General features: G+C 41.2%; 1 protein-coding gene across 15 annotated transcripts in view; it reads left to right on the forward strand.

Annotated features, from left to right (window-relative positions):
• The window catches only part of LOC134392269 (sodium channel protein type 2 subunit alpha-like), a 59,074-nt gene that overhangs the window by 25,566 nt on the left and 8,752 nt on the right, over positions 1 to 24,756 (forward strand). For all 15 annotated transcript variants that reach the window (XM_063116444.1, XM_063116449.1, XM_063116446.1 and 12 more), the window contains 8 exons: positions 1,767 to 1,940; positions 3,976 to 4,332; positions 5,895 to 6,338; positions 13,187 to 13,304; positions 14,843 to 14,997; positions 16,893 to 17,066; positions 20,654 to 20,776; positions 24,004 to 24,276. In XM_063116444.1, coding sequence (XP_062972514.1) covers positions 1,767 to 1,940; positions 3,976 to 4,332; positions 5,895 to 6,338; positions 13,187 to 13,304; positions 14,843 to 14,997; positions 16,893 to 17,066; positions 20,654 to 20,776; positions 24,004 to 24,276 — 1,818 coding nt within the window. The remainder of the gene's footprint in view (positions 1 to 1,766; positions 1,941 to 3,975; positions 4,333 to 5,894; positions 6,339 to 13,186; positions 13,305 to 14,842; positions 14,998 to 16,892; positions 17,067 to 20,653; positions 20,777 to 24,003; positions 24,277 to 24,756) is intronic.

Genomic DNA, 24,756 nt, shown 5'->3' on the forward strand with positions numbered 1-24,756 from the left:
TTACATATACTTCACGCAATTTTGTCCAGATCACATGAACAGCATCCTCTCTATTAACATAGAATAGCTGATCATTCCTCATACAGAGGATTATATAGGTTTTTGCTTTCTCTGCATTTCGATTCCACTCTCTCAAATCAGCTGCACTTAAATCTTCATCGGGTGGGTCTGTAACAACTTCCCACAGCCCTTGGTTTCTTAAACTCATTTCAATCTTAAATGACCAAGTAATATAATTTGTGTCTGTGAGTTGTTCCATTTGTGTATTCATTCCTATTTGAAGTGCCATAACTGCTAATTGGTTGTTTTTTCAACCCTTTTGTTATTTGAATTTCCTTTTTGGGAACTGACCGGCTTAACAACCTCAGAATCCCTTTTCAAATTCAAAAATAGCCTTCTATCAGACACCGTGTGACTTTGCAAGACAAAAAGCTTTACAAAAAAACTTCTTCCTTTGTCTAAATCCCAACGTTCTTTTGAAAAAGCAACGCTCCAGGGCAATTAGTCAATGCACGGCTTCTCTGTCTTATCAGGTCCTACTGTTTCTCTGTTAAGAACTAGAATTATGTCCAGACTGTTACTGGGCCCATAACCTCTTGAGGTTTATATATAGTATTTATAAACCCTTTTGTTCACTATACCAGTGAACTAGCAGAATAGCAGCGGTTCTTAACTATGAAAGTCAGCAAAGACCAAATTAACTTCAAGACAGAGTCTGTTTTGTTTGGTACAAAAATAAAGTATTTTACTGATAGAAAATAACACAGTTTATGGCAATACAAATTTACACCAACATACTCACACACTTGGTCATACAGATTACAGCAGGGCTCACAGCAGTAGAGAGGGAATATTTTAATCTGGTTACAAAGCTCCAAAACTCTCTTTATATACACTTCCCTGAACAAATGATGAAACCACTAATTGGCAATGGCAAGACAATTAGACTTTTGCATCATCCCAATAATTCAATAAAGTCTAGCTGCAAACTTGACCTTTAAGCTGATTGACTGATGCTGAGTCTTCAGTTTCTTCCAGGTTTTACAGGCTTGTACAAAGATATGGAAATCACAAAAAACCAGTCCTAATTCAGGACTCCCAACATGCCCCACAGACATCACAGTTTCACAGTAGGTTAAATAACCCATGATGGGCTGTTGTGTCATATGAACAGCCCCACTGTGTATCATAGAATCGTAGAGTTGGAAGGGGCCTACAAGGCCATCGTGTCCAACTCCCTGCAGGAATCCACTTTAAAGCATCCCTGACACATGGCTGTCCAGCTGCATCTTGAATGCCTTTAGGGTGGGAGAAAGAACCCACGACCTCTGTAGGTCATTGGTTCCATTGCCGTACCGCTCTAACAGTCAGGACGTTTTTCCTGTTGTCCAGAGGAATCTGGTTTCCTGTCACTTGATCCCATTATCCACCCCTCAGACCTCAGCATCTTCAGAGAAATTCCTAAGGGAAAGCCTACTTGTGTAGGCTCTTCCACAAGATGGAGAATTCCAATGTTAAAGGAGAGGGGCTTCTTTAGCAAGTACTTCCATGGAACCTGTCCTGTGTAATACACTGCAAGTTTCCCCATGCTCCAGGTCAATTCACCTCAGATTATACTCCGTACCCTACAAGTTCTGAGCCCAGCTGGGAACTAGGCAAATATGACATTTCAAAAGCAACAAAATGAAACATGCATTTTTTTTCAAAGTAAAAATAGAGGAAGGGGTGCTGTGTGCAGTAATTCATTCATCCTGTTCTGTTCTTAGGTCTTCACTGGGATCTTCACTGCAGAAATGTTCCTTAAGATAATAGCCATGGATCCTTATTATTATTTCCAAGAAGGCTGGAATATTTTTGACAGCATCATTGTCAGCCTGAGTTTGATGGAGCTGGGTCTATCAAAGGTGGACGGATTGTCGGTCCTAAGATCTTTCAGATTGGTAAATATGATGCTAAACAGCATTATTGATTGGAGTGTGTGTGTGTGTGTGTCAGGGGATTAATTTGCTGCATAATTGCAGTACCCCTGTGACAGAATTACTCCTGAAAGGATTCAGGAGTTGCTGGAATCCAGCTGATTCTGCAGAGGTCTATAAATCTTCAGAGTCATGGCAGGTTACTCCATGTTCACAACAATACCTACAATAACTTTGGAGCTGACAGATCCTATTGGGATCCAGTAAAGTTTCCACCAGGGTTTCGAGAGTCCACCAGAATGAGCTGTAGAAGTTTAGCAAACACTTGGATAAAAAATCCAGGTCCATCAATTCGTTTCCAGAACAGTTCCATTATTTTCCATTAAAAGTTATGGTGTTCTGTTTAGGGATGAGCAGAAATTCCCAGTTCTGCTCTGCAGAGGCTTGGTGAACAAAAGGCAAATGAGGAAGGGAGACATGATAGGTGTGTGGAGAAAGTGGATAAGGAGACATTATTCTCCCTCTCTTATAATACTAGGACCCTGGATCATCCCATGAAGCTGATTAACAGGAAAATCAGGACAGATAAAAGAAAGCACTTCTTCACCCAGCACTTCATTAAACTATGGAATCCCCTTCCATGAGATGTAGTAATGGCCACCAGTTTGGGTGGTTTTAAAAAGGGATTAGACAAATTTATGCAGGATAAGGCTATCGATGGCTACTAGTCCTGATGGATGGATGCCACCTGCAGTAGCAGAAGCAGTATTCCTATGTACACCAGTTGCTGGGGAACATTGGTGGAGGGTGTTTTTGCACTCGTGCCCTACATGTGGGTTTCTCATGGCAGTTGGTTGGTCACTGTGTAAACAGAACGCTGGACTAGATGGACCCTTGGTCTGATCCAGCAGGGTTCTTCTTATGTTCTTAATTCTGCTCCTCCAAAACTCTGGAATAGATCAAAACTCTGGAATGGACTGCAGAACCCTAAATGGTGCCTGCATTTCATTTCATTGCTAGGGGGCAATGTTTTATTGTGCTAGCTGTGCAGCAGTGTCTTAAAGATAGGCCACTGCTATACATTCATATGACCCTGGTGTAACACAGTGAACAGAAATGTTTTTACTTGCCCCTTGCTGCATAGCAGAGCTTTCCTCCTGCAACAGAAAGCATGTTCTGCATCTCATGCAAGCAGGTCTCTGATTCAGCAATGCATTAGTTAAAACCTACTGGCTGGATCAAGGAGAAAAGGATGAGGGGGTTTGCTGAGCTACCCCGTTTTGGGGGGAAAGGTCTAGAATCTGTGGCGAAACAGTGATTCCAACCACCCCTAATTTTAACTGAATTGTAGCTAGCACCATGAATGCACGTCTGGACATACAGCTGCCAAGTTTAGTCTTCTTTCAAATACCTTATACCTTGCAAACAAACATATATGGTACTGTATACATAATAACATCTTGCCGACCAAGGGCAAGATGGATGGATGATATTCTGGAGGTGACAGACTTGACCTTGGGGAAGCTGGGGGTGGCGACAGCCGACAGAAAGCTCTGGCGTGGGCTGGTCCACGAAGTCACGAAGAGTCGGAAATGACTGAACGAATAAACAACAACATACATAATAAAGATATTATCCTGCCAGGATGTGTCCTTCCCAATGACACTGGGAACTCTTTTGCTCAATTTGCTTCTGCTGCTAAAGAAGGGAGAAGGGCTTCTAAGCTATCCTTACTAGACTCATCCAGTTCTGTCAACTGAAAGGCCAAGCTAGCTCAGAGAGGTGAGACATGAACCTATACCTCCCCTAGAAGCTGCTATTTCGGAAAGCTTCCTTAACTGTTTAGAGCGGTGGCTACAGCGCAGAGTTTGGTAAGTGAGTGGTATGAGTGAAGCCAGAGCTTTCCCCAGCAATGCTGGGGTACTGGGCTCATGGCTCTTTGTCCGTTCCCGCTGACCGTGGGATCCTATCTTGCATGTGGGTCTCTGGATTGCAGTCCTCGTCTGCATCTGTTCATCAGCTTCTCAGATATTTATAAATTCTTCATTGTTGTTCTCAGCTTCGAGTCTTCAAGCTGGCAAAATCGTGGCCAACTCTAAACATGCTGATAAAGATTATTGGGAACTCAGTCGGGGCTTTGGGAAACTTGACCTTGGTGCTTGCCATCATTGTCTTTATTTTTGCCGTGGTTGGGATGCAGCTGTTTGGCAAAAGCTACCTGGAATGCGTCTGCAAGATCAATAGCGAATGTGAACTTCCACGCTGGCACATGAATGACTTTTTCCACTCCTTCTTGATCGTGTTCCGAGTACTTTGCGGAGAATGGATAGAGACCATGTGGGACTGCATGGAGGTTGCAGGTCAAGGCTTGTGCCTTGTTGTATTCATGCTGGTCATGGTGATCGGAAACCTGGTGGTATGTAGTCAACCATTGTCTTTTCAGCCATTGTCTCACACAACACTGAAGGGCTTGTTTTCAAACCATTATCTAATATCCTAAAGCTATTATGGTAAATGGGAGCAATCCAGTATGTATGTAAGTTTGTTAAGAAGGTTTCTACCCCATAATTCTACTATAAAAATAGCACCCAAGGCAGCTAGCATGTATAAGTGCAGATTTTTTTAGATTTCTTTCATAGATTAATAGAGCAGTAGGAGATTTCAAGGATTAGCTTACTCAACTGCCTGCAGTGACAAGATTCCCTACCCCAGGCAACTTGTGGCTCTCCAGCTGTTGTTGGACTGCAGCTCCCATCGCCCATAGCCAGCAGTGAAGTATGAGGGGAGTTGCAGTCCCAACAACATCTGGGGGAGCACAAGTTCCCCATCCCTTCCCTAGTCCTAAACTAGCTTTTGACATGTGCTAATCAACTGTCATCTTAAAAATCCTCCGAAGTATCAGATTTGATCTTGTGCTGACAGATCGATTCATATAGTGTTGCAGCTTCACTGCATGTGCCCTGATCCAACAATGTTTCCATGCCCAGAAGCACATTTTCTGTGTGTGGCTCTTCCCGTCTGCCTCAACTGATGGCCATATGGATCTGGACTGTAGCATGGGAAGTAGGTGGACTTTAACCTTTGCCCCCCATTTTTGACAGAATCTGGATTAGTCCCCCACACCCACAGTTTCCATTGCAAAAAAGTTGCCTTCATTTTAGTGGGACTTTTTCCCCCTGATGCAATTTGCAAGCAGAGCTAGGACAGTCTAGATCAGGGACTGATACAAGCTATTTGTAAAAACCAACAAAACCAACCAACCAACCACCAAACCTTGTATAAAAAGGTAGAGCTACATGACTAACGTCATGTATAATTTGGATCCCAACAGGCCTCAGTTCCAATTATGTGCTACTATTCATGACTTATTTGTGTTACTTTATCCCCTTTACATGATATCTCCCTCTTCTTTTCTTCATAGGCCATTTCTACACCTGCCTTTTCCTCCGGAATCGTCCCGGGATCATCCCTGCGTATCCAAATGACACACAGGGGATCCCGGGAGCAGGCAGGGATGATCCCTCCATTTTCCTGGGATAATCCTTAGGTGTAGAAAGGGCCCTAGCTTAGAGTATTTTCTCAAATAACTATGCTATCCCATGCTATCACCAAAAAGGTTCCACTGGTGGTTGTGTATTATTATTATTATCATCATCATCATCATCATCAAACAGCACAATAGAGAGTTCTCTTGAGTCTCCCCATGATACAAATTGTTAGCATTTAGTTTAAAAAACCACAAAAGTGATCATTTGGTTCTGTTAACATTATCAAAACTAGACAACAGCACATAAATGATTCAAGGAAACTGGTTTCATATCCACTAATGCTGGAAACATATAATCAAAAGATGTTTTGTTTTTAAGGAGGATATTCAGAAACTGAAATATGAATCCATGAATTAAGATGAAACTACATTGGAAAAAAATCTAAATTAGGAATTAACTAAAGAGCCTAACTGAGATATTTCCCCCCTAGGTACTAAACCTCTTTCTGGCCTTATTATTGAGCTCTTTTAGTTCAGACAGTCTTGCTGCTCCAGAACAGGAAACCGAAGCAAACAATCTACAGATTGCTATAGCAAGGATTCAGAGAGGACTAGATTATGTGAAAAGAAAAATTCGTGAATTTGTTCAAATTACCCTTCTGCAAAAGTGTAAGGGCTCCTCTGGAATCGATGAACAAAATGACAAGAATGGTGTGTGCGTTCCCAACCATACCGTGGCAGAAATCAACAAAGGTCAGGATTATCACAAAGACAGAACAACCACCACAATTTGCGTGGACAGCAGTGATCACATGTCATTCATAAACAACCCAAATCTCACTGTGACAGTACCAATAGCCGTGGGAGAGTCTGATTTTGAACATATAAATACAGAGGAACTTAGCAGTATATCCGAGCTTGAAGAAAGTAAAGAGGTAAGGCATGAATTAATTTACTCATTTATACTATGAAGTTTTTGTGTGGTTTACACATTTACGTATCCCTTTAGCTGTGCTGTTAAGAGTTATAGGCATTAATATTTTTAAGCATAAGCTTAATCTCCTGCTACTTTTTCTACAAGCTGATATGACTGTGAGTATTGAAAGTGGCAACATAAGTACCTTTTCCTCCTGTAAACACAGGAAACAGTTGCCTCCATGCTTCTGCGCATTGTTGGATCCAAACGATAACAAATTCTATGAGGGTTATGAATATGCATTTCTTGACAGGCGTGTGGGGGGGGGGCAGTGCATAACACATGCAAAAAATTTTTTATCAGGGAGTCTTGTCAGCATCCCAGTTGCCATGAAATCATTCTGAAGCCTTTTTGTAGTGGGCGTTCTGAAGCGATAAATGATGCTGTCCAAAATGACATCGTTGAGAGGGTAGTTCAACTTATCCTGGGCCAGAAAACAATCTATATTGGTTCATGATAGTCTTTAAAGTTATCTAAGGAAGAGGGGAAGGCAAGAGCCTCCCAAACGACAACTACCTAGCAGTCACTGTTAGAGTCGCAGAAACTGGTAAGTGCACAGCTTGTCATGCAATCCTAAATTAGAAATGGCCTTTTTGCCAGGCTACGACTACTCCTGGCATTGTCCAGGCAAGCTCAACTCTGCTGTCCTTTTAAGACCCTTGCTCATGGGATATTGAGTTCAAAATAGACTTCAATGAAATCATAGGGTTTTTTTCTTTTTAAATGAGATGTATTTTATGGAAATTCCAACTCTTTATGTAAAAATTTCTACATTGTAATAAGGATTATTCAACATTACAGTAAGGATTTTTGTGTATGTAATACGTCAAGGATGGGGAACATGCAGCCCTCCAGATTTTGTTGGACTGCAACTCCCATTAGCCCTAGCCAGCATAGCCAGTAGGGAGGGCTTATGGAAGTTGCAGTATAGCAATATCTGGAGGACTACGCAGCCCCCAAAGAGCTAATATCTCAGGTCTGTGACGACCATCTAAAATGAATTTCTATGGGGCTTCAGAGGCTGCAAATACTTTACTTAGGGATTTTTTCCTTCAACTTAAAAATCCTGTAAGTATGGATTTTTTTTAAAAAAAATACTGAAATTACTGTCTTAATTTTTACATGAACATCAAAGAAACTATTGCATTGTTAAACAGAGGAACTGACAGAGGTCACAGAAATAGTTGCATATATCTTTATACTCCTTTGGCGTCACTTTTTACTCCCAATGTGCAGGCACAGATAATGGTGTAAATGTATACCCCCCAAGGCACAGCTCATAACTATGCTTACAAGTGTCTGTGCCCCTCCATAAGGAGGCCTGCCTTATCCTTCAAAAACCCTGAAGTTGTGTAATGACGCAAATGGATAGGCTACTGTTGTTCACCGTAGCTTGGGCCTGTGTGCAATTAAATAAGGTAAATCTGTCTATTTACATCACACAGGAGCAGGCAATGCAAAATCTACAGATCATATCCAGTCCTCCAAGGCTGTACCATAGAGGTGGAGAACCTTTTTTCCCCTTTCCTGTCAAGGGCTGCTTTCCCTTGGGGTAATATATTGGGGGCCACAAGCTGTAAGTCCACAGTTAACAAAACAATCCTATGGTCCCCGGAGCGCAACCCAGGGATTATAGGATTTCTCAGATTCCCCTTACCAAAGCTGTAGAGGCTGCAGATGATCTAGTCCCTCCCCATGCCCCCTTGCAACCACTGGGCAAAGAGCCATGGCATCTGCTTTCAGAGGTTACAAAAGAAGCCTTGGAGGATCTCTTAGGAGCTAAAAAAGGGATGTTCCAGGAGTCGGGAAGGGCAGGAGAGAGGGCTGGATATGAAAAATCCTTTGACCTCTCCAGCCTCATTATTTCTCCATCTATCTGAGGATTGCCTGCATTCACAGGTAATATGATGAGCCCCAGCCAGCCTCGGTGGCCTGGCCTGGCCCTTCCCCTCCAGTGTGGCTGTGAGGAAGAATTCAGGAGCTTTTGCTTCTACTTTTGATTAACCACAGCTTGTTGTGACAGCCAAAGCCAAACTGAAGTTAGTCTTAACTATGGTTTGTGGGGGGGGGGGGAACAAACTTCAAACGGTAGTTTTGACAAGGCATGGTTAAGTTTAACCACATTTTAGGACGTAACACTAAATGGGTTGATCAAAAACAGAAGTGGCAGCTTCTGATCTCCTCCTTGCAGCCACTGAATTCCACATCAAAGCTCATTCCAATTCGAGGTTTTTGCATGAAAATATGTGAATATTTCATGCATACTTTTTCCAAATGTGTATATCAGTTGTGCACATTTTTAAAATGCGCACATTTCTCTCCCAATTAAAGTGTGCTTGTGCACATTTTTTCAATAGTATGCATTTTTAAACCGCCCCCTTTTGTTGTTGTTGTACTGAAAATCACAATGCAAGCTTGGAAATGGATGGGCTTCGACCGCAAATTGTATTCAGGTCAGCATTCAGTACTAGAAGGTGTGAACTGGGTTGATTCTGGTTAAAAATGAACTGAAACAAGTTTCTCATATCTCCCTAAAATGAAGCGGCATAACCCAAGGCTCACTACTGTTTGTCCTTATAACATGAAATGATAAATTATCATTATGTGCAAACTGGGACATGGTCTACTCAGTAACTTTTCCCCCCTCTATCACTTGCTATCAGGGCTCATCTACACCAAGCAGAATATTCCACTATGAAAGTGGTATATAAAAGGTAGGAGCCACACTACTGCTTTATAGTGGTACTGAAGTGCACAGACAACTGTTGGGGCCCATTGACACATCGACACCAAGCAGGATATAACACTATGAAAGCGGTATATGGTATGTGTCAATGGGCCCCAACAGTTGTCACTGCACTTTAATAGCGCTATAAAGCAGTAGTGTGGCTCCTGCCTCTTATATACCGCTTTCAAAGTGGAATATCCTGTTTGGTGTAGATGAGCCCTCAGACTTTTTTATGTGCAGAAGCTAGTGGCTATTGAACTAACTGATAATCTGCTAGATTGCTTGTTGGCCTATAAAATAGAAATAGCTCAGAAAATTAGGTTGTTATTGCTGATATTTGTTTGCCCTTGGAAACAGAGAAGCATGGTATTGATATGCAGAATATTTTTTTAACTGACCCAACCACCTCTTATTTCTTTTTACTAATGATCACCATGTTCTTATTAAGTTGTTGTTGTTGTTATTATTATTATTAATTTATTTGTATCCCGCCTTTTGCCCAATACTGGGCAAACCTTTACTCAATTACTATGTTATTCTATTTTTCAAGCTTAGCCTGTTAGAAAATACCTTTTGCAGCCATGTTCATGTTATTTCCAGAACTGGAAACATAGAAATATTTGTGTCTTCACCATCGTTTCCTACCATTCTTACTTCTCACAGGATTAAAATCAAGCTGGATCAGCCAAGAATGCAGCTCTAGTGGGTTTTAACCAGGCAGATCAACGTGTTTCAGCTAATTTGAACAGGTTACCTCAGCCAATCATACATACTTGATCACTGTTGAATAAGGATTGACTGGCATGCATGCTAATCAGCTACAGTAATATGCCACCTTCATCCATTGCAGTACCAGTGGAAACACACATGAGCTGATCTGTAATTTGAGCCACGTGACTCATATTACAGCACGATCAGGGCAATCTGCAACATTCTCCATGTTGGATGGTTTTTACATAGCATTTTGATACATAAACTGCATGGTCTATGAATACACTTTGTCTTGGATTATAAATTTACAAGAGTGTGTGCTTAAGTTTAAGAAGAGCTAGTTGTCATGTTAATAAATCACTGAATTGTATCTAATGGTTTCCTTTCTCTGGAGGAAGAGGACCATTGGACACAACCCGCTGGAATGTTGTGCTGAGAGTAATGTTGTGCCTAATCATAAAGTCACATTTGGGTCTTAATGCAGACGTAATTTACAATGCAATCATATGCATGTTTACTTGAAAGTCAGTCCCAGTGTGTTCAATAGGACTTAATCGGTGGGAAATAGGAGTGCAGCCATAGTTACTTACAATTACCATGTTTGCCCAGTGGTGCAGCTAGGTAATTTTCAGTTTATTTTATTTATTTAAAACATTTCTTTGCTGCCTTCCAGGGCAGAAACCCTCACAAGGTGGCTTAAAGCAGTAGAATTTTCAACCCTAGACTTATAGGGCCCCATTACCTTTTGATAGTCATGTGTATTACTTACGTGTTGCCCTCAGCCAACTGCTATTCCATGCAAACTTTGAAGAAGCATCAATTGCCTAGGGTCTATATCAAAGGCATGCAATTTGGCCAGCAGACAGTTTCTGTGTATTGAGTCAAAAGCTGGTGATAGATAAAAAAAATACTGCAAAAAGCCTTAACAGTTTTTCCAATAAGGTGGGGGCAAAGTGAAACAGTTATCAGTGGTGGACTAAGAATTCCTAAACCCAGTTTGCTCTTTCAACAAAATACAGTTGCAGGAGACCTACTCCTGAAGCTTGTTGAGTAGAAACGAGTTGCCTACCTTCCCACCCAACCTGCTTGGTGGCCTGCTAGCTAACCTAGCTAGCCGCTCCCATCCACTAGCTCATCTCCTGTCCACCCAACTTCCATGCTTGTCCACCCGATCTCTCTGGCGTGTGCACACGCATGCATAGCCATCACTCCTGTCCAGCAGGGCACATGGGAGAGGTTTTCTGAAGTATTGCGCAAGGGCCAGGACCTCTCACAATAGTTCCGAGCCTCTGGCTGTAGTTCCGGGCTTCTTGCATAGTTCAGCCAACATTTCCCAGAAGCCCTGCAGCTGTGGCACAAGGTGGGAGAGGTGGGCAGGTGGGAGCGAGGGAGCGCTTCTTGGTCCTGCCAGCTCTCTACATGGCTGGCTGGATGAGTGCAAGCAGACCGCTGAAACAAACAAGGCAAACAAGCCACTGTACGTTGTTGTGACATGTGAAATAGATCACTGAGACTCTAATGCCATGAAGAGAGAGAGAGAGAGAGAGAGATGGTGCTAGCTCTTTTCTAAAATTAAAGTGTCAGTTCCCTTTCAACTTTAAAGGGAAGGACCTGTTAGGGCCAAAGCAGGGCTAGCAGCTTTGTCTATTTTTCATTTTTACTTTGAAGTAGGTTTTAACCCTCTCTCCTGCTATGGATCCAATCTGGATTCACCACAAACACACACACACACCTGCCATTTCTATTGCAAAACAGTCATCAATTTGCTTTATGGATCAATTTTTTATTGCAGGCCTGCTACCTACCCATCCGGATCCAGATTTGGCCCATTGGGGTCTTTAAAGTAAAGTCTGTTTTGGCCTTTAAGCAGGGGTGAGAGAGATTAGGTAGGGCAGTCATTTTCCACGTTCCCCTTCCATAACATGACTGGCCAAAATTTGTAATAATGCCTGAACATGGCAAGCTGCAATACAATAATAGCAATTGGGATCAACCTATATTTATTTCAACATGTGCTTTCATCATTCCTGACATTCATCTGGCTGTATATTAGCGCACTCATTTCTGATGTTATATACTTTATATGGTAATAACATTATAACAGGTTGTAGAATGACATTATCCAAACTACTTTGGTTTATTTTGGTACTCATACCTGCCTACTGTTCACGTGGTTCATGCCATTTAGTTCGATCCTATCCAGGACAGTGCCTTAAATTATGTTGCACATGTGGCCTTGGTTGTCAAGATTGAGGGATGCTAAATCAATTGCAGTCAGTCACAATCTCATCTTCTAGTTCCCTCTGGAATTAGAATTCGTAACTCTTTGAATATTGACAAGGATCGGTATTTGTACCAGAGTAACAAATAGTTTCAAAATGTGCAGAAATCTACACATTTATGCACTGGCAAGAGAAAATGTGACATAAAGGCTATGGGAATGATATTAAAATGTTCCTTTCAACTGGCTTTAAGTTATGTTTGCTGCGCTAGGTTGGGTTGGGATGAAATGGTGTGATTTATGGACTGTGGCATTGGCTCAGTAATAAATATTTTTCTTCAGTATTTTCTTATGATCAAAAATGGTGAACTGACATACAATGTATACAATGGGTTGTAGACAACGATAGCTTTGCACTGCTGGAAAGCGCTTCTGTGTGCATTTTTCTCAAGGATCTCCCAACTCTCAGGAGCAGTTTTTCAGGGGATGCCACCTTGCCTTGAGCAAGCAGAAGAGCTCCCCACTTGCACAGAGCCACACTGGATAAAACTCCATATATGTGTAGACGATGTGGTGGGGGGGAGGGATCATTGGTCATCATTCCAGAATAATTGGAGTATTGCCATTGATTTCAATGGGTGGAGGAATCTGCCTTTCTTGTGATCTACTCTGTGATATAAACTTGAACTTAGTATTATGAAGAATATTCTAGATTTAGTTGTTCAGTGTTGCCAATCAGTTGTTAATTCAGAACCATTGACTAGGACAGAATTTTTCTTTAAAAACACTGAAGAACAGAAAGAGCAGCAGAGGAACAGGGTTTGTTTGCCTTTAAATATCCTTGTTCAAATTGACACCAACCAAGTTTTTGAAGTGTGTTTCTTGCCATCTTTACCCCTCGCCCCCGCCCCCCCAAAAAACATTTGAAATTTCATTTGGTAAGTAACAATGCAAAGACCTGGGTTGTATAAGTCAGGAATATATATGGACATGTCATGTGGAGATATTCCTAAACACTTTCTTTCCTGAAAATCTGTTTTTAGATATGTGAATATGCTGTAAATACCACATTTGTATGCTCAGTCAACATCAGTTTCAATTCAGAGAGAGATTGAGATTTAAAATGCATTTGTGGTTTTATTTACAGAAACTAAGTCTTTTCAGCAGCACTGAAGGTAGCACAATTAATATTGCTTCCCTGGGAGAAGAAGAAGCTGACGCAGCAGTTGAAGACCCATCCCAACCAAAGGCTTGTTTTACTGAAGGTATCAAGGGGAACCAAGTGAACAGTGGTGGTTGGATGTATAACAAAAATGCATTTGGTCCAGGCATGCCTTTGGGAATTGCTGGGCCTTCTGCCCTCATTTTGTAATAGCATCCCCTCCCCTCTCTTCTTCTGTTCTTTCCTCTGTGTGTTTATTCTGCCAGCTAAGGACAACACTTCATGCTTCTGATAAAATGGGCTCCGGTCCAAAGTGGGCTTTGCTAATCTTTTTAGTGCTATAGAACTTTTTTTTCCTGTGACAGATGATCTACCCATCTGGAATGTGTTGGCTTTGGGGGATGCGGTTTGCTACTTAGAGTGATGGAACTATTTAAAAAAAAATCTTTGTGTGAGTCAAGTTAGCAAACAAATATAGGACGTATTTGTGGTCAAATACGTTTGCCTTCATGACAGTCTGGTTTTTGTAGTTGTTTATTGATTCAGCTTTAAATCCCACTTAGTATTCCTTTACTTATCCTTTTACTTAGGACATACTGTATCTGCACCACAGACTTCAACTGATTTAATAACATTTCCAAGTCCTGGGCATTGTAGTTCTCTGAAGGATTTTGGGGGTATCAAATAGAAAGTTCTTAGCATCTTCAGCAAATTATAATTCCCAGGTTTCTCTGAGGAAGCCGTAATAGTTAACTAGTATAAATCTATTTAAATGTGTAGTTTAGAAATACCCAGAGTCTGTAAAAAAAAAAATTAAGTCAAATTGACAAGGTACTTTATGAGTATTAGGATTAAAAAGAAATTAAAACTTTATATATATATAATTTCCCAGACTTTCAGAGTGCCTTTAATATGGCAGCAGCCTGGTTGAACTATTATTATCTTTTAGTTCCTCCTCCGCCTCCTGTTCTTTGAAATGAACAGTTGTGGTGAAACATTTTTGATGGCAGTGTATTAGTAGGACGCTGCTCCTTTAGGAATCAGGAATCAGTTCCTTGACCTCTCATTCGAAGAAGGACCTCATGTCCTCCTACTCCCAACTGTCGTGGGTTTTGAGGGGAGGCCATTTTTGCCAATTCCCACTTCCCTCTGCAGCTGTTTGTGCTTACTGAAAATCTGCCCTGGAAGGCTAGGGCATTCCTCAGAATGGTGTGGAAAGTGGCATACGAGGCTGCAATGAGAAGTGGGAATTTCTGAAAATCACCTTCTGTTAGGATCATAGGAAGCTCTCTGATACTGCGTCTGACCATTAGTCCATCTAGTCCAGTATGGTCAAGATTGACTGGCGGTGGCTCTCCAGGTTTCAGGCAGGAGTCTTTCTTCACCCTAACTGGAGATGCTGGGGTTGAACCAGGGACCCAATGCATACAAACCAGAGACTCTATCACACTGAGCTACGCCCTTTCTGCTGGGTAAATGGAAAGGCCCTTCTAGTCACAGGAGTCTTCCTCCGTTTGCAGAATGGCATCTCTGGATCAAACTCAGTCAAGAGTCTGTCCAAAGATGTTGGGGTTTTTTTTAGTTAATTTAAGTCTTTAGAATTCTTAAAAACTAAAAAGCATCAAATACTCTGATTTCTAGGCTGTGTACGGAAATTCAAATGCTGCCAAGTCAGCATAGAATCTGGCAAGGGCAAATACTGGTGGAACCTTCGTAAAACCTGCTACAGGATAGTGGAACACAGCTGGTTTGAAACCTTCATTGTCTTCATGATTCTTCTCAGCAGTGGTGCTTTGGTAAGTGGAATATATCTCCTATCAGCTGAAAACCCACACAGCTTCACTAGTAGCACATCCCTAGTCTGTTCTTCATGGAATGGAACATAGGGAACTAATTGGAGGGGGGACTGGTCACATTTTATACAAATGTGGTCAGGTGGGTCACCACTAGAGAGGGCACCCTAGCTAAGGAACAGTTTCCCCAGGGTGGCCCACCTACTGCTTTCTCTGTGGTCTTCTCAGTACCAGGTGAAGACTTTTTAATTCAACCAGGCCTTTAAATAACTTAATTTTTTAGCCCGGGTCTCAGTTTAAAATTCTATTTTCATTGTGTTTAATAGTTGTGATTGTTTTTATGCTACATTGTATTTGTTGAGAACTTCTCCTACAGAGAGAGGGAGGAGTCTGTTTTGAGATGTTGTTCTCTTTCCTTGCAGCACTATGAGTATGTGATGAAGTCTTATTGACATTTAAAATACATGGCTCTTGCCAGCATTTTTTATAAGTTCTGCTGATCACACCTTCACGCTGTTTAGCTCAGAGGTAGTAAAGTGGTAGCTGGAGTCCTTTGCTGTGGAATACTGACTGTAGTGTTAATCATGACTTAGCTTAGATGGTTTTGTGTCTCTAGGGTTTTGTTCCATTTCATATATATCTATTTGCATAATGAGGGTGAACATGATTTCCAGAATCGTAACCCTCTTAAGCTTTATGGTATTTCTGGCATGTTTGTATCCCACCATTCCCATAAGGTTCAGGAAGTGGGTGGCATACATAGTGTTTCCCTCTATTTCATCCTCACAGCTCTGTTCAGTAGGTTAGGCTGAGAGACAGAGCAACTGGCTCAAGGTCACTAAGTGACCTCTATGTCTGAGCAGAGATTTGAACTTGGCTCTCACTGGTCAAAGTCCATGGCTCTCAGAGTCCTCACCAACAGAGGGTACCATTCAGAGCTGTATACTCTCTACTCCCTACCCCACCCGCTGAGTGACCTCTTCTGCAGACTGGGGAGTAATTAAGGGTTTGCGAGCGCTCCCTGTGAGCCTGCCCCCACTCCCATCTGGAGCTGAACAACTTTTTGAAGTTCTTATCATGCTTCAGGTTCTTAGAACATTAGTAAAAACTAGTTGATGAGAAGCAACTCTAGGATCAAAACAACACCAATGGATTGTCTCTATCACACCACTTTCACCTTCCTTAAAAATGATCTTCTGTCTCGAGCCCCTGCCTGTCTTATAACTCGTAAACCATATTTCGCTTAAGTTAATGTTATATGCAGATTTAATAAAATTCCAGCAAATAACAGTTGCTGCCCCTGTAACAAAGTTGAAGTGGTGTCCATGTGCACGTTCTATTTCATTATAGCTACTATCAAGAGGCCAGTAAAGACCTAATATATCCCATCACACAATTTCCCTCTGGCTGCTCTTTTGAGTTCCTTATGATTATTTTACTCCAGGGTACCAACAAGTTAATTACCGAACAAGTTGCCAAATTCCTGAACCTGTTTATCCTCACTAGGACACTCATGATTGGTTGATCATTCTCCTTGTGGAGACAAATTTATGGTCCAGTTCTTTAATGTTTTTGTATCTTTCTATTTATTAATATGTATTAATATGTGTGTATTTTAATATGGTGTACTAATGGTCTGTTGACTGTAGATAAAGATGGATTTATTGAAGTTAATGTGATGACAAGGACAACATAATAGATAGCATGTAGTTGCTGCATAAAATAAAATGAAAAGAAAGTATTCACTTGGAATAGCAAATTACAGACACTCAAATGTCGTTCACATTAATTGAAAGCATTGCCTTTAAAATGTCAGCCATAGCAAAATAAATAACACTCTGTCTCTCCGCCCCCTTCAGTTAATATGGATTTATTCATTGTAGCATTTTCCTTCACAGGCTTTTGAAGACATATATATTGAGCAGCACAAAACTATTAAGACCATCCTTGAATATGCTGATAAGATCTTCACGTACATCTTCATTCTGGAGATGCTTCTGAAGTGGGTGGCTTATGGCTTTCAGACTTATTTCACCAATGCCTGGTGTTGGCTGGATTTCATGATTGTTGATGTAAGTACTGAGTTTTCTTAACCACCTTTATACATTGACTTCTTAGTGAGACTATTTCCATGTATTAATTGACCAATTATGCATTAACTGGACAAGTATCACATCCTATTTTTAATGTTCACGGTTTTTAACTTTTCTAAACTGCCCAGAGAGCTTTAGCTATGGGGTGGTATATAAATTTAATTAATTAATTAATTAATTAATTAATAAATAAATATAAATATTCCACAGAGCAATGATGCACAATAAATTCATTTATTCCTGACATTTTAAAGGTTCTACTTAGAGGAATCTTATGTTTATGGGTGTTGTCCAATATATTAAATGGAAGAAGCTCCACATAGAAACACAGCCTTGAGAGACAAGTTGCATTTATGTGATTTCTAATAGTCAGACAGCTGGATTGTGTGGCTCCAGCAAAATAGCCACCCCTACAATTTGGATTGCACAATCAATATCTCATAGGTATTCAGCAGCAGATGAACTACACTATGAAGAAGGTTACATGGTTAAGAAATACAACAATACTGACCACTCCCCACAGAGCCCAGAGCAAATTCACAGGTGCAAGTCATAATGGCACCTGCAGAGAATTCTGCAGCAGCCGCTCAGCCACAGCACCAGTCAACATGCAGCAATGTTGTGAATGCAGGGGGGTTGTTCTTTAACGCATCCATCCCTTTGCCCATTTAGAAGGAGGCAGAAAGAATAGGAGCCCTTCAGTCCCGATGCTGTAGCCCAGTTGATAAGGGGCCTGCATGAGAACTCTGGGACACTTTGCTTGTACCTCATAGACAGTATCTTTATTAAACTGAGCAAAATACATTCTTACACTCCCTCCTGCAGTTGCAGATTTGAGGTTTCTGATAGATGTTTGCATCCTTTGGTCTAAATCATAGTACCTTTAGTTCATTTGGCGCATATCTGTTATATAGGTTCCTTGCTTTTTCTTCAGTGGATGTGTATGGGTGTGTGTGTTTTACTTATTCAGACTCCTTATCAACTGCACTGCAGCATTCTGCTCTCTCCTCTCCCACTTGTCTAAGTCCTCTTTTTCCAGTGTTCCTCACCGTTACCAATTTATCTTCGCTTGTGCTCTTGTGCACTCATGGTTGCATAGATGTGGGAGACAGAGTGTTGGGCTCTGTGTCTTGATGAGTAGCAACCTTTCCTTTCTATAACTCATATTTGCTTAATGCTGCACTAGTGCACTATATTTAGCTACTGTTCAGTCCAGAACCTGGTCTCCAACATGCCTGGCTGCGGATAGGTGTATGACAGTGTATTTATTTATTGATATGTTGGGTTCCTGATTGACTTTGGTCCCAATTAAATCAAATTCATGGATGCTAAAGTGAGACAAATCACAAATGGATCAGTTTAACAGTTTATTGATTATACAAGATAATATAAGGAGGCAGAAAGCCTATACAAAGGAAGTTCATATCCCTTCAGGTAACAAAGAAAGGCACTTTTGCCACAGCTGATAAGTATTCTGGGCCCTAAGATATACGAGGTGCTCCCCTCAGGACCAGCAAAAGTTTTCCAGGCTTGCAGCATGCAATTTCCCCTTGTAGTGAGACCAAATAGGTTTGTGCAATTCCTCTTTGGAGCAAGACCAAATTGGTTCTTTTTGTCCTCCAGCTTATATAACCATCTCTCTCATATTCTCCAAAGTTCTTGAAGAATATGAGTCTTGGGCCTCATCTACACCAAGCAGGATATGGCACTTTGAAAGTGGTATGAAAGCGGTCTATAAGAGGCAGGAGCCACACTATTGCTTTATAGCGATATTGAAGTACACTGACAACTGTTGGGGCCCATTGACACTTTCGTACCTCTATATCCTGCTTGGTGTGGCTTCTGCCTTTTATATACCTCTTTCATACCGCTTTTATAGTGTGATATTCTGCTTGGTGTAGATTAGGCCTTGGAAATTAATTGCCTTTCCTGCAAGAGGGAGGGCCCAACATTCCTGCTTGAAAGGAAGAGCCTCCCAGCTCCTTGGTGAGATAAAGCATTACTCACTGGCTCAGTTCAGACAACATGTTTCTCAACGGTGGTTTTAGAACTCCATAGTGGAGTCCTAACACTACCATTGAGAAATGTGTTGTCTGGCGAGAAAACTCTATGCAATGGTGAAATATTTTGGGGAAAACACTCCATGCAGAATATCCATGCTATGCAGAGGAGAGTTTCTGCACAACCGTTGTGTTGTGTGGAGGGCTCAATGGAGTTTCCTGTTGCATCAAGTTGACTTTTCCCAATAGCTACAGAGTTCACTGGCAAGAGCAGTGAAAGGAGGGAGTGCCACTCTAGGAGAGCCGCCAGAACTGTTTTTTCGCAGCAGTGGCTGATGGGATACCATCGGGAGGACTGGGGGAGGAGAGAGGGTGTCAAGCAAACATCACAATGGATTTTACTCAACTCCATGGTAGCCCACAGTCACACAACGGTGGAGTTAGAACATGTTGTGTGGAGAGTACCCCCTAAAAACTCAACTAATGAGTGGAGTTTTCACACTGCGTTGACTAATGTGTTGTCTGAACTGAGCCACTATCTTAGAATGGTGAGGTAAGCAAGCATATATACAGTCCTTGACATGGAGCTGCACTTGCTTGGTACCAATTAAATATATGTGAGAGGCCCACTGTAGAGTTGCCTATCAAGGGGCCTACCTTTGTTAGCAAAAGCCTGCTGAAATATACTGACTGTTTTAGACTACACAAGTCTCTATGCATTCCTTATGCTATACAGGACACAGCTGTGTGAGTTCACTAAACTCCTCACCAGTTCTTCCAGTATCAAATCCACTACAGACAGGTTTCCCCAACGTGGGACCCTCTGTATGTGTTGGATTACAACTCCCATTGATGGAGGTTGCAGTCCAGCACATTTCAGAGGACACCAGATTGGGAAAGTCTTGTGTGGCATCGTTCCTTGGGTATGTGTGGTGTATGGCTGGCATTGGTGTATGGTGCATGGCATTGATCACTGGGTATACAGGATGCTGAAGCTTTTCATCTTATGGTGAGTGGAAGAGGTCATTCCGCCTTTTTTAATGAATTGTTTAAGTCCGTTAGAAAGTAGGTAGTTAGGTCAAGTTGTTGAGAAACATTAGGTTGGTTAGGATTTGGGGGTCTCTATTCACTGAGAACGTCTCCTGTGATGGTGCAAAAACCAGGTGCCCTCCAGATTAGTTGGACTACAACCCCCATAACTCCCCAGCCAGCGTGGCTAGCAGGCCCGAATAGATTATAGCTTGAATGCAGTTGATTCAGGCTCTGAAACTAAGCAGGCTTTGGTCTTGTTAGTGCCTTGATGGAAGAACCCCTTGGAAACCCCATATATGCTGCCTTGAGTTTCTGCATGTAAGGTAGGCAGGATATAAATGTAAGAAAGAATGAACGAACATTCACCTCAGTTGGATTGGCCTGATACAACTTCCCCCGTGGATAGTGTTTGCAATCTAACTGGCAGTTGATATCTATGTACTTTTTAAAAATATAATATTTCTTTTTAAAGTATGTTTTATGAGTTATTTTTTCAATAATTCTGTAAACATAATCATTCTTGCTTCTGAGTAGGTTTCCATAGTGAGTTTAATCGCTAACGCCTTGAACTATTCTGAACTTGGTCCTATTAAGTCACTTCGGACACTGAGAGCTTTGAGACCTCTACGAGCTTTATCAAGATTTGAAGGAATGAAGGTAAGACCAAATTTGAACAAAAATCAAGCATCTCACCAGTGAAAACTGATTGAGGGTTCTCTGTAGGGTATTTGTTGGTTGGGGTATCTGTGCTGTTTTGCTTTGCTATTGACAGGAACATTCCTTGCAGCCATGAATGGGGTTTGTAGAGAATCATAATGTCATTTATTTATTTATTTTATTAAGACATTTGTATCCTGCTCTATATCACAAGGATCTCAGGGCAGCGTGCAGATAAAATCATACAGCCAATGTAAAGCAATAAATATACACAGCTAAAAATAAATTAAACCATTAATAAGCTAAAACCAGTACAGAATTTAAGAACAGTAAAACCAATTAAAGCAATTAAAACTGTGTACAGGCTTGGGGAATTTAGCCATCAAAGGCTTTGTTGAAAAGCCATGTCTTAATTTGGCACCAAAATGAAGCCAGTGCCAGCGCCAGTCGGGCCTCCAAGGGGAGGGCATTCCACAGCCGAGGTGCCACAGCAGAGAAGCCCTCTCCCATGTCCCACCATAGCGTATGTCTCATGCTGGTGGGATGTGGAGGAGGGCTCCTCCAGTGGACCTCAAATCTCGGGCAGGCATATATAGGGAGAGGCACTCCCTCAAGTATCGAGGTCCCAAGCCATTTAGGGCTTTAAACGTCATTACCTTGAATTCTGATAGGAAGCATATTGGCAGTAATCAGTGTGGTATGTAACATTACAGCTAAGGTGGGCATAACTTGACATGGGAAGGGCATTTTTTGTGGCACCTCCATGGCAAATCATAATTATTGTTGTGGTGGTAGTTGTTACTGTTACTATTTCATTTATGTTTATTTCTTCCTTTTCTAAGAAGTTCGGGATTGCATGCATTCCTTTTTATCCTTACAACAACCCTGTGAGGTAGTCTAAGGAATAATTCTTAGTCACAGTCCCCTAGTAAGCATTTTGACTGTATAGGGATTTGAGTCACACACAAAAAAAAAACACTTTGTCTCCTAAACAATGTTAGTGCTTTATCATAAGAAGAAATCACACTATGGATTATCTAGACATGGGTAAGCAACCTAGTGCCTTCCAGATGGTGTAGACTATAGTTCCCATAATCCTTGACCATTGGCCATGCTGGTGGAGGCTTATGAGAGTCAAAGTCCAAAACATCTGGAGGACACTAGCTTGGGGAAGGGTAATCCACAGATCTCAGTACAGGTTTATATGTGTTTCGTGTGTGTCCAGGGATGAAAGAGTTTTGATGCAGCTTCCTTGTCTTAAAAAGTAGTTTTTAAATCCTCTTTCACATGTTTAAAATTAACATGTGACAGGTTGGAGCAATGTTGCACACATTAGCCCCACCTCTAACACCCTTACAGTGGGAACTGGAAATTCGCACTAAATCCATGCAGGTCTGAAGCTACCTCCCAGGGAATGGGCTTATATGTGCAACCCTGCTACCCTCGACACTCATTCATTTTCAATGCCTGACAGGGGATCATGAGCTTGACACATCCCACTTGCCTGGTGAGAGCAGTTCCACCACATGAGGACCCTGTGTCTTCAGAACTCTGAAGGTTCTACCACTAATCAAAAGAGAACATGAGAAGAACCATAGTGAATAAGACCAAAATCCTATCTACTTCAGCATTCTGTTCTCACAGTGACCAGCCAGCTGCCTGTGGGAAGCCCACAAGTAAGAGAAAAAGCTGGAAGGGATAGAAATCACACACAGGGTGAAGAAGTCCATGGCCACCTTTCTCCATCTATTATTTCTCCTTCTTTCGGTGGCTAATTTCCCCTGCTCCTCCCCCTCCCAACTCCCAGGGAAAATTAGCTGCTAAGATGAGAGCTAAGATGGAAAGATAAAAACATGGATGGGTCTTACCTCCCTGTAGCTAATGTGTCCATTCCATTCCCTGCTAATCACTTTTCTGCTTTTCATGAGCAAGTACTCTACCACAGTTTCTCCAAACATACCCTATTTTGTTTTTATCCCCAAGTACTCCAATCCCATTCCTCTCACTGCCACCCCCACAAACTTATGCTTTCCATGCGAAACTTTAGCTCTCCTGTCTCATGAACAACCTTTCTGATATCATCCCTTCATTAATACATTATTAAAATATCAATAAACTCCTACGCTATCTAGTGCCGTCTTAGAAAGAAGTACCCCCTCCCATTTTCTCTCACCCAGAAGATCATGGCTTTTCTAAAATGGTGGCTTCTGTGACTTACCTGTGCATCATAGGGCCAGCAGGTGGCACATGCTGTCTTAGAAAAGGGATTGGGTCCTGAATGTACTCTGGAAGCAGCTACTGTAAAACTGGAGTTTGTGCAAAGTTTTTGTTCAATTGTGGGAAGTCTTTGTTTGCTTTAAAAAAAAGAACATTCCATTGACCGGAAAATCCAGTTGGTGTTGGATTAACTGCTGCTTTTCTTCGAATATTAGCAATACTTTACACTTCCTCATATGATTTATGAAATCTGTAATTCAGGACTTGACATCTGCAGGCAATGCTCTGCATCACCAACAGATTTCCCCCCCACACACATTTTCCTGATGTCCACTTATTAATCATTTTTGGAGAATCTTTATTCGGGAAATTGAGGAAATTACAGCTTATTGGCCTGTTCAGAAGACACCTTAAACCACAGCTTTAACTATGGTGAATAAGGCAAAAAGCCTTATTTACCACGGTTAAAGCTTGTGGTTTGAGGTGTCTTCTGAACAGGCTCGCTATCAGCTGATTATAAGGCATTTTTATTATGTTATCTAAAAGACATAGTATTAGAAACTGATCTACTATCAGTAATTAATTTAAATAATTGCAGCTAAGATTTCTTTGCAAGTTATTGGAAAAACTTCCACCAATTTCAGGTTGATATCTGAAAATATGGCATATTGCTGTTGTGTCCAAATTAACTTAATTTTTGAAAAATCAAAGGGAAATATATGCCAGTACTGATGAATTTGCAAAAAAGTGTTTTTTCATCGCTGCACTTTAGAATGATAAATTTCAACTGTTCATGTTTTTCCCCTTTATTCTGATTGTTGTATTAAGTAGCTGATGAATTGTGTATTTTATATTTTGCATATTAATTTTAAAATTAGGAAAATTGAGTTTCTATTTCATGTTCTTATGTCTCAACAATATTGTTATAATCAGCACTTTTTTGTTGTTGTTGACATGGTTATGTAGCCTTTTGTATAATATCTATTGACTTCTTTTGTATTTTTTTCTAGGTGGTTGTGAATGCCCTAGTAGGAGCGATACCATCTATTATGAATGTGCTTCTTGTTTGTCTTATATTCTGGCTAATTTTCAGCATCATGGGCGTAAATCTGTTTGCTGGCACTTTCTACCATTGCGTTAATAAAACAGATGGAGAGATGTTTCCATATGAAATAGTTAATAATAAAACTGTTTGTGAAAGTATGTCAGATGTCGCCAGATGGAAAAATGTAAAAGTAAACTATGATAATGTTGGAGCTGGATATCTTTCTCTACTACAAATTGTAAGTAACCACTAATTTGTTATTAATAATAACTTCTCATCTTCATCATGGTGGATATTAATTTCATAGGACACAGTTCTCCTGCACAGGGTCTGCGGAAATGAGAGCTGCACAAAAGTAGCTTGGACTTCTGTTGGGGCTGCTGTGTGTGTGTGTGTGTGTGTGTGTGTGTGTGTGTGTGTGTGTGCGTGCAGAGAGAGAGAGATCTGTTTGCAAATAGACACATAGACCCTGTTCAGACAACACACTAAGCCATTGTGCTTAAGCATTTTAAGCTAAGCATTATGGCTTAGCGTGTCGTGTGAACCATGACTTATGTTGTGTGAACCATTCCTAACCATGGTGGCTATGTAACCATGGTTTAAACATTCCTACTAACCATTTGCTACAAAAGGGTTAGCGGCCTAACCATGGTTTAGTGTGTTGTCTGAACAGGCCCTTAAGGTGCCAAAGGAATCCAGTTTGAGGGTAGAATTTGGC

This window comes from Elgaria multicarinata, chromosome 2 (assembly GCF_023053635.1).
Source record: "Elgaria multicarinata webbii isolate HBS135686 ecotype San Diego chromosome 2, rElgMul1.1.pri, whole genome shotgun sequence".
In the NCBI taxonomy this organism is placed as follows: domain Eukaryota; kingdom Metazoa; phylum Chordata; class Lepidosauria; order Squamata; family Anguidae; genus Elgaria; species Elgaria multicarinata.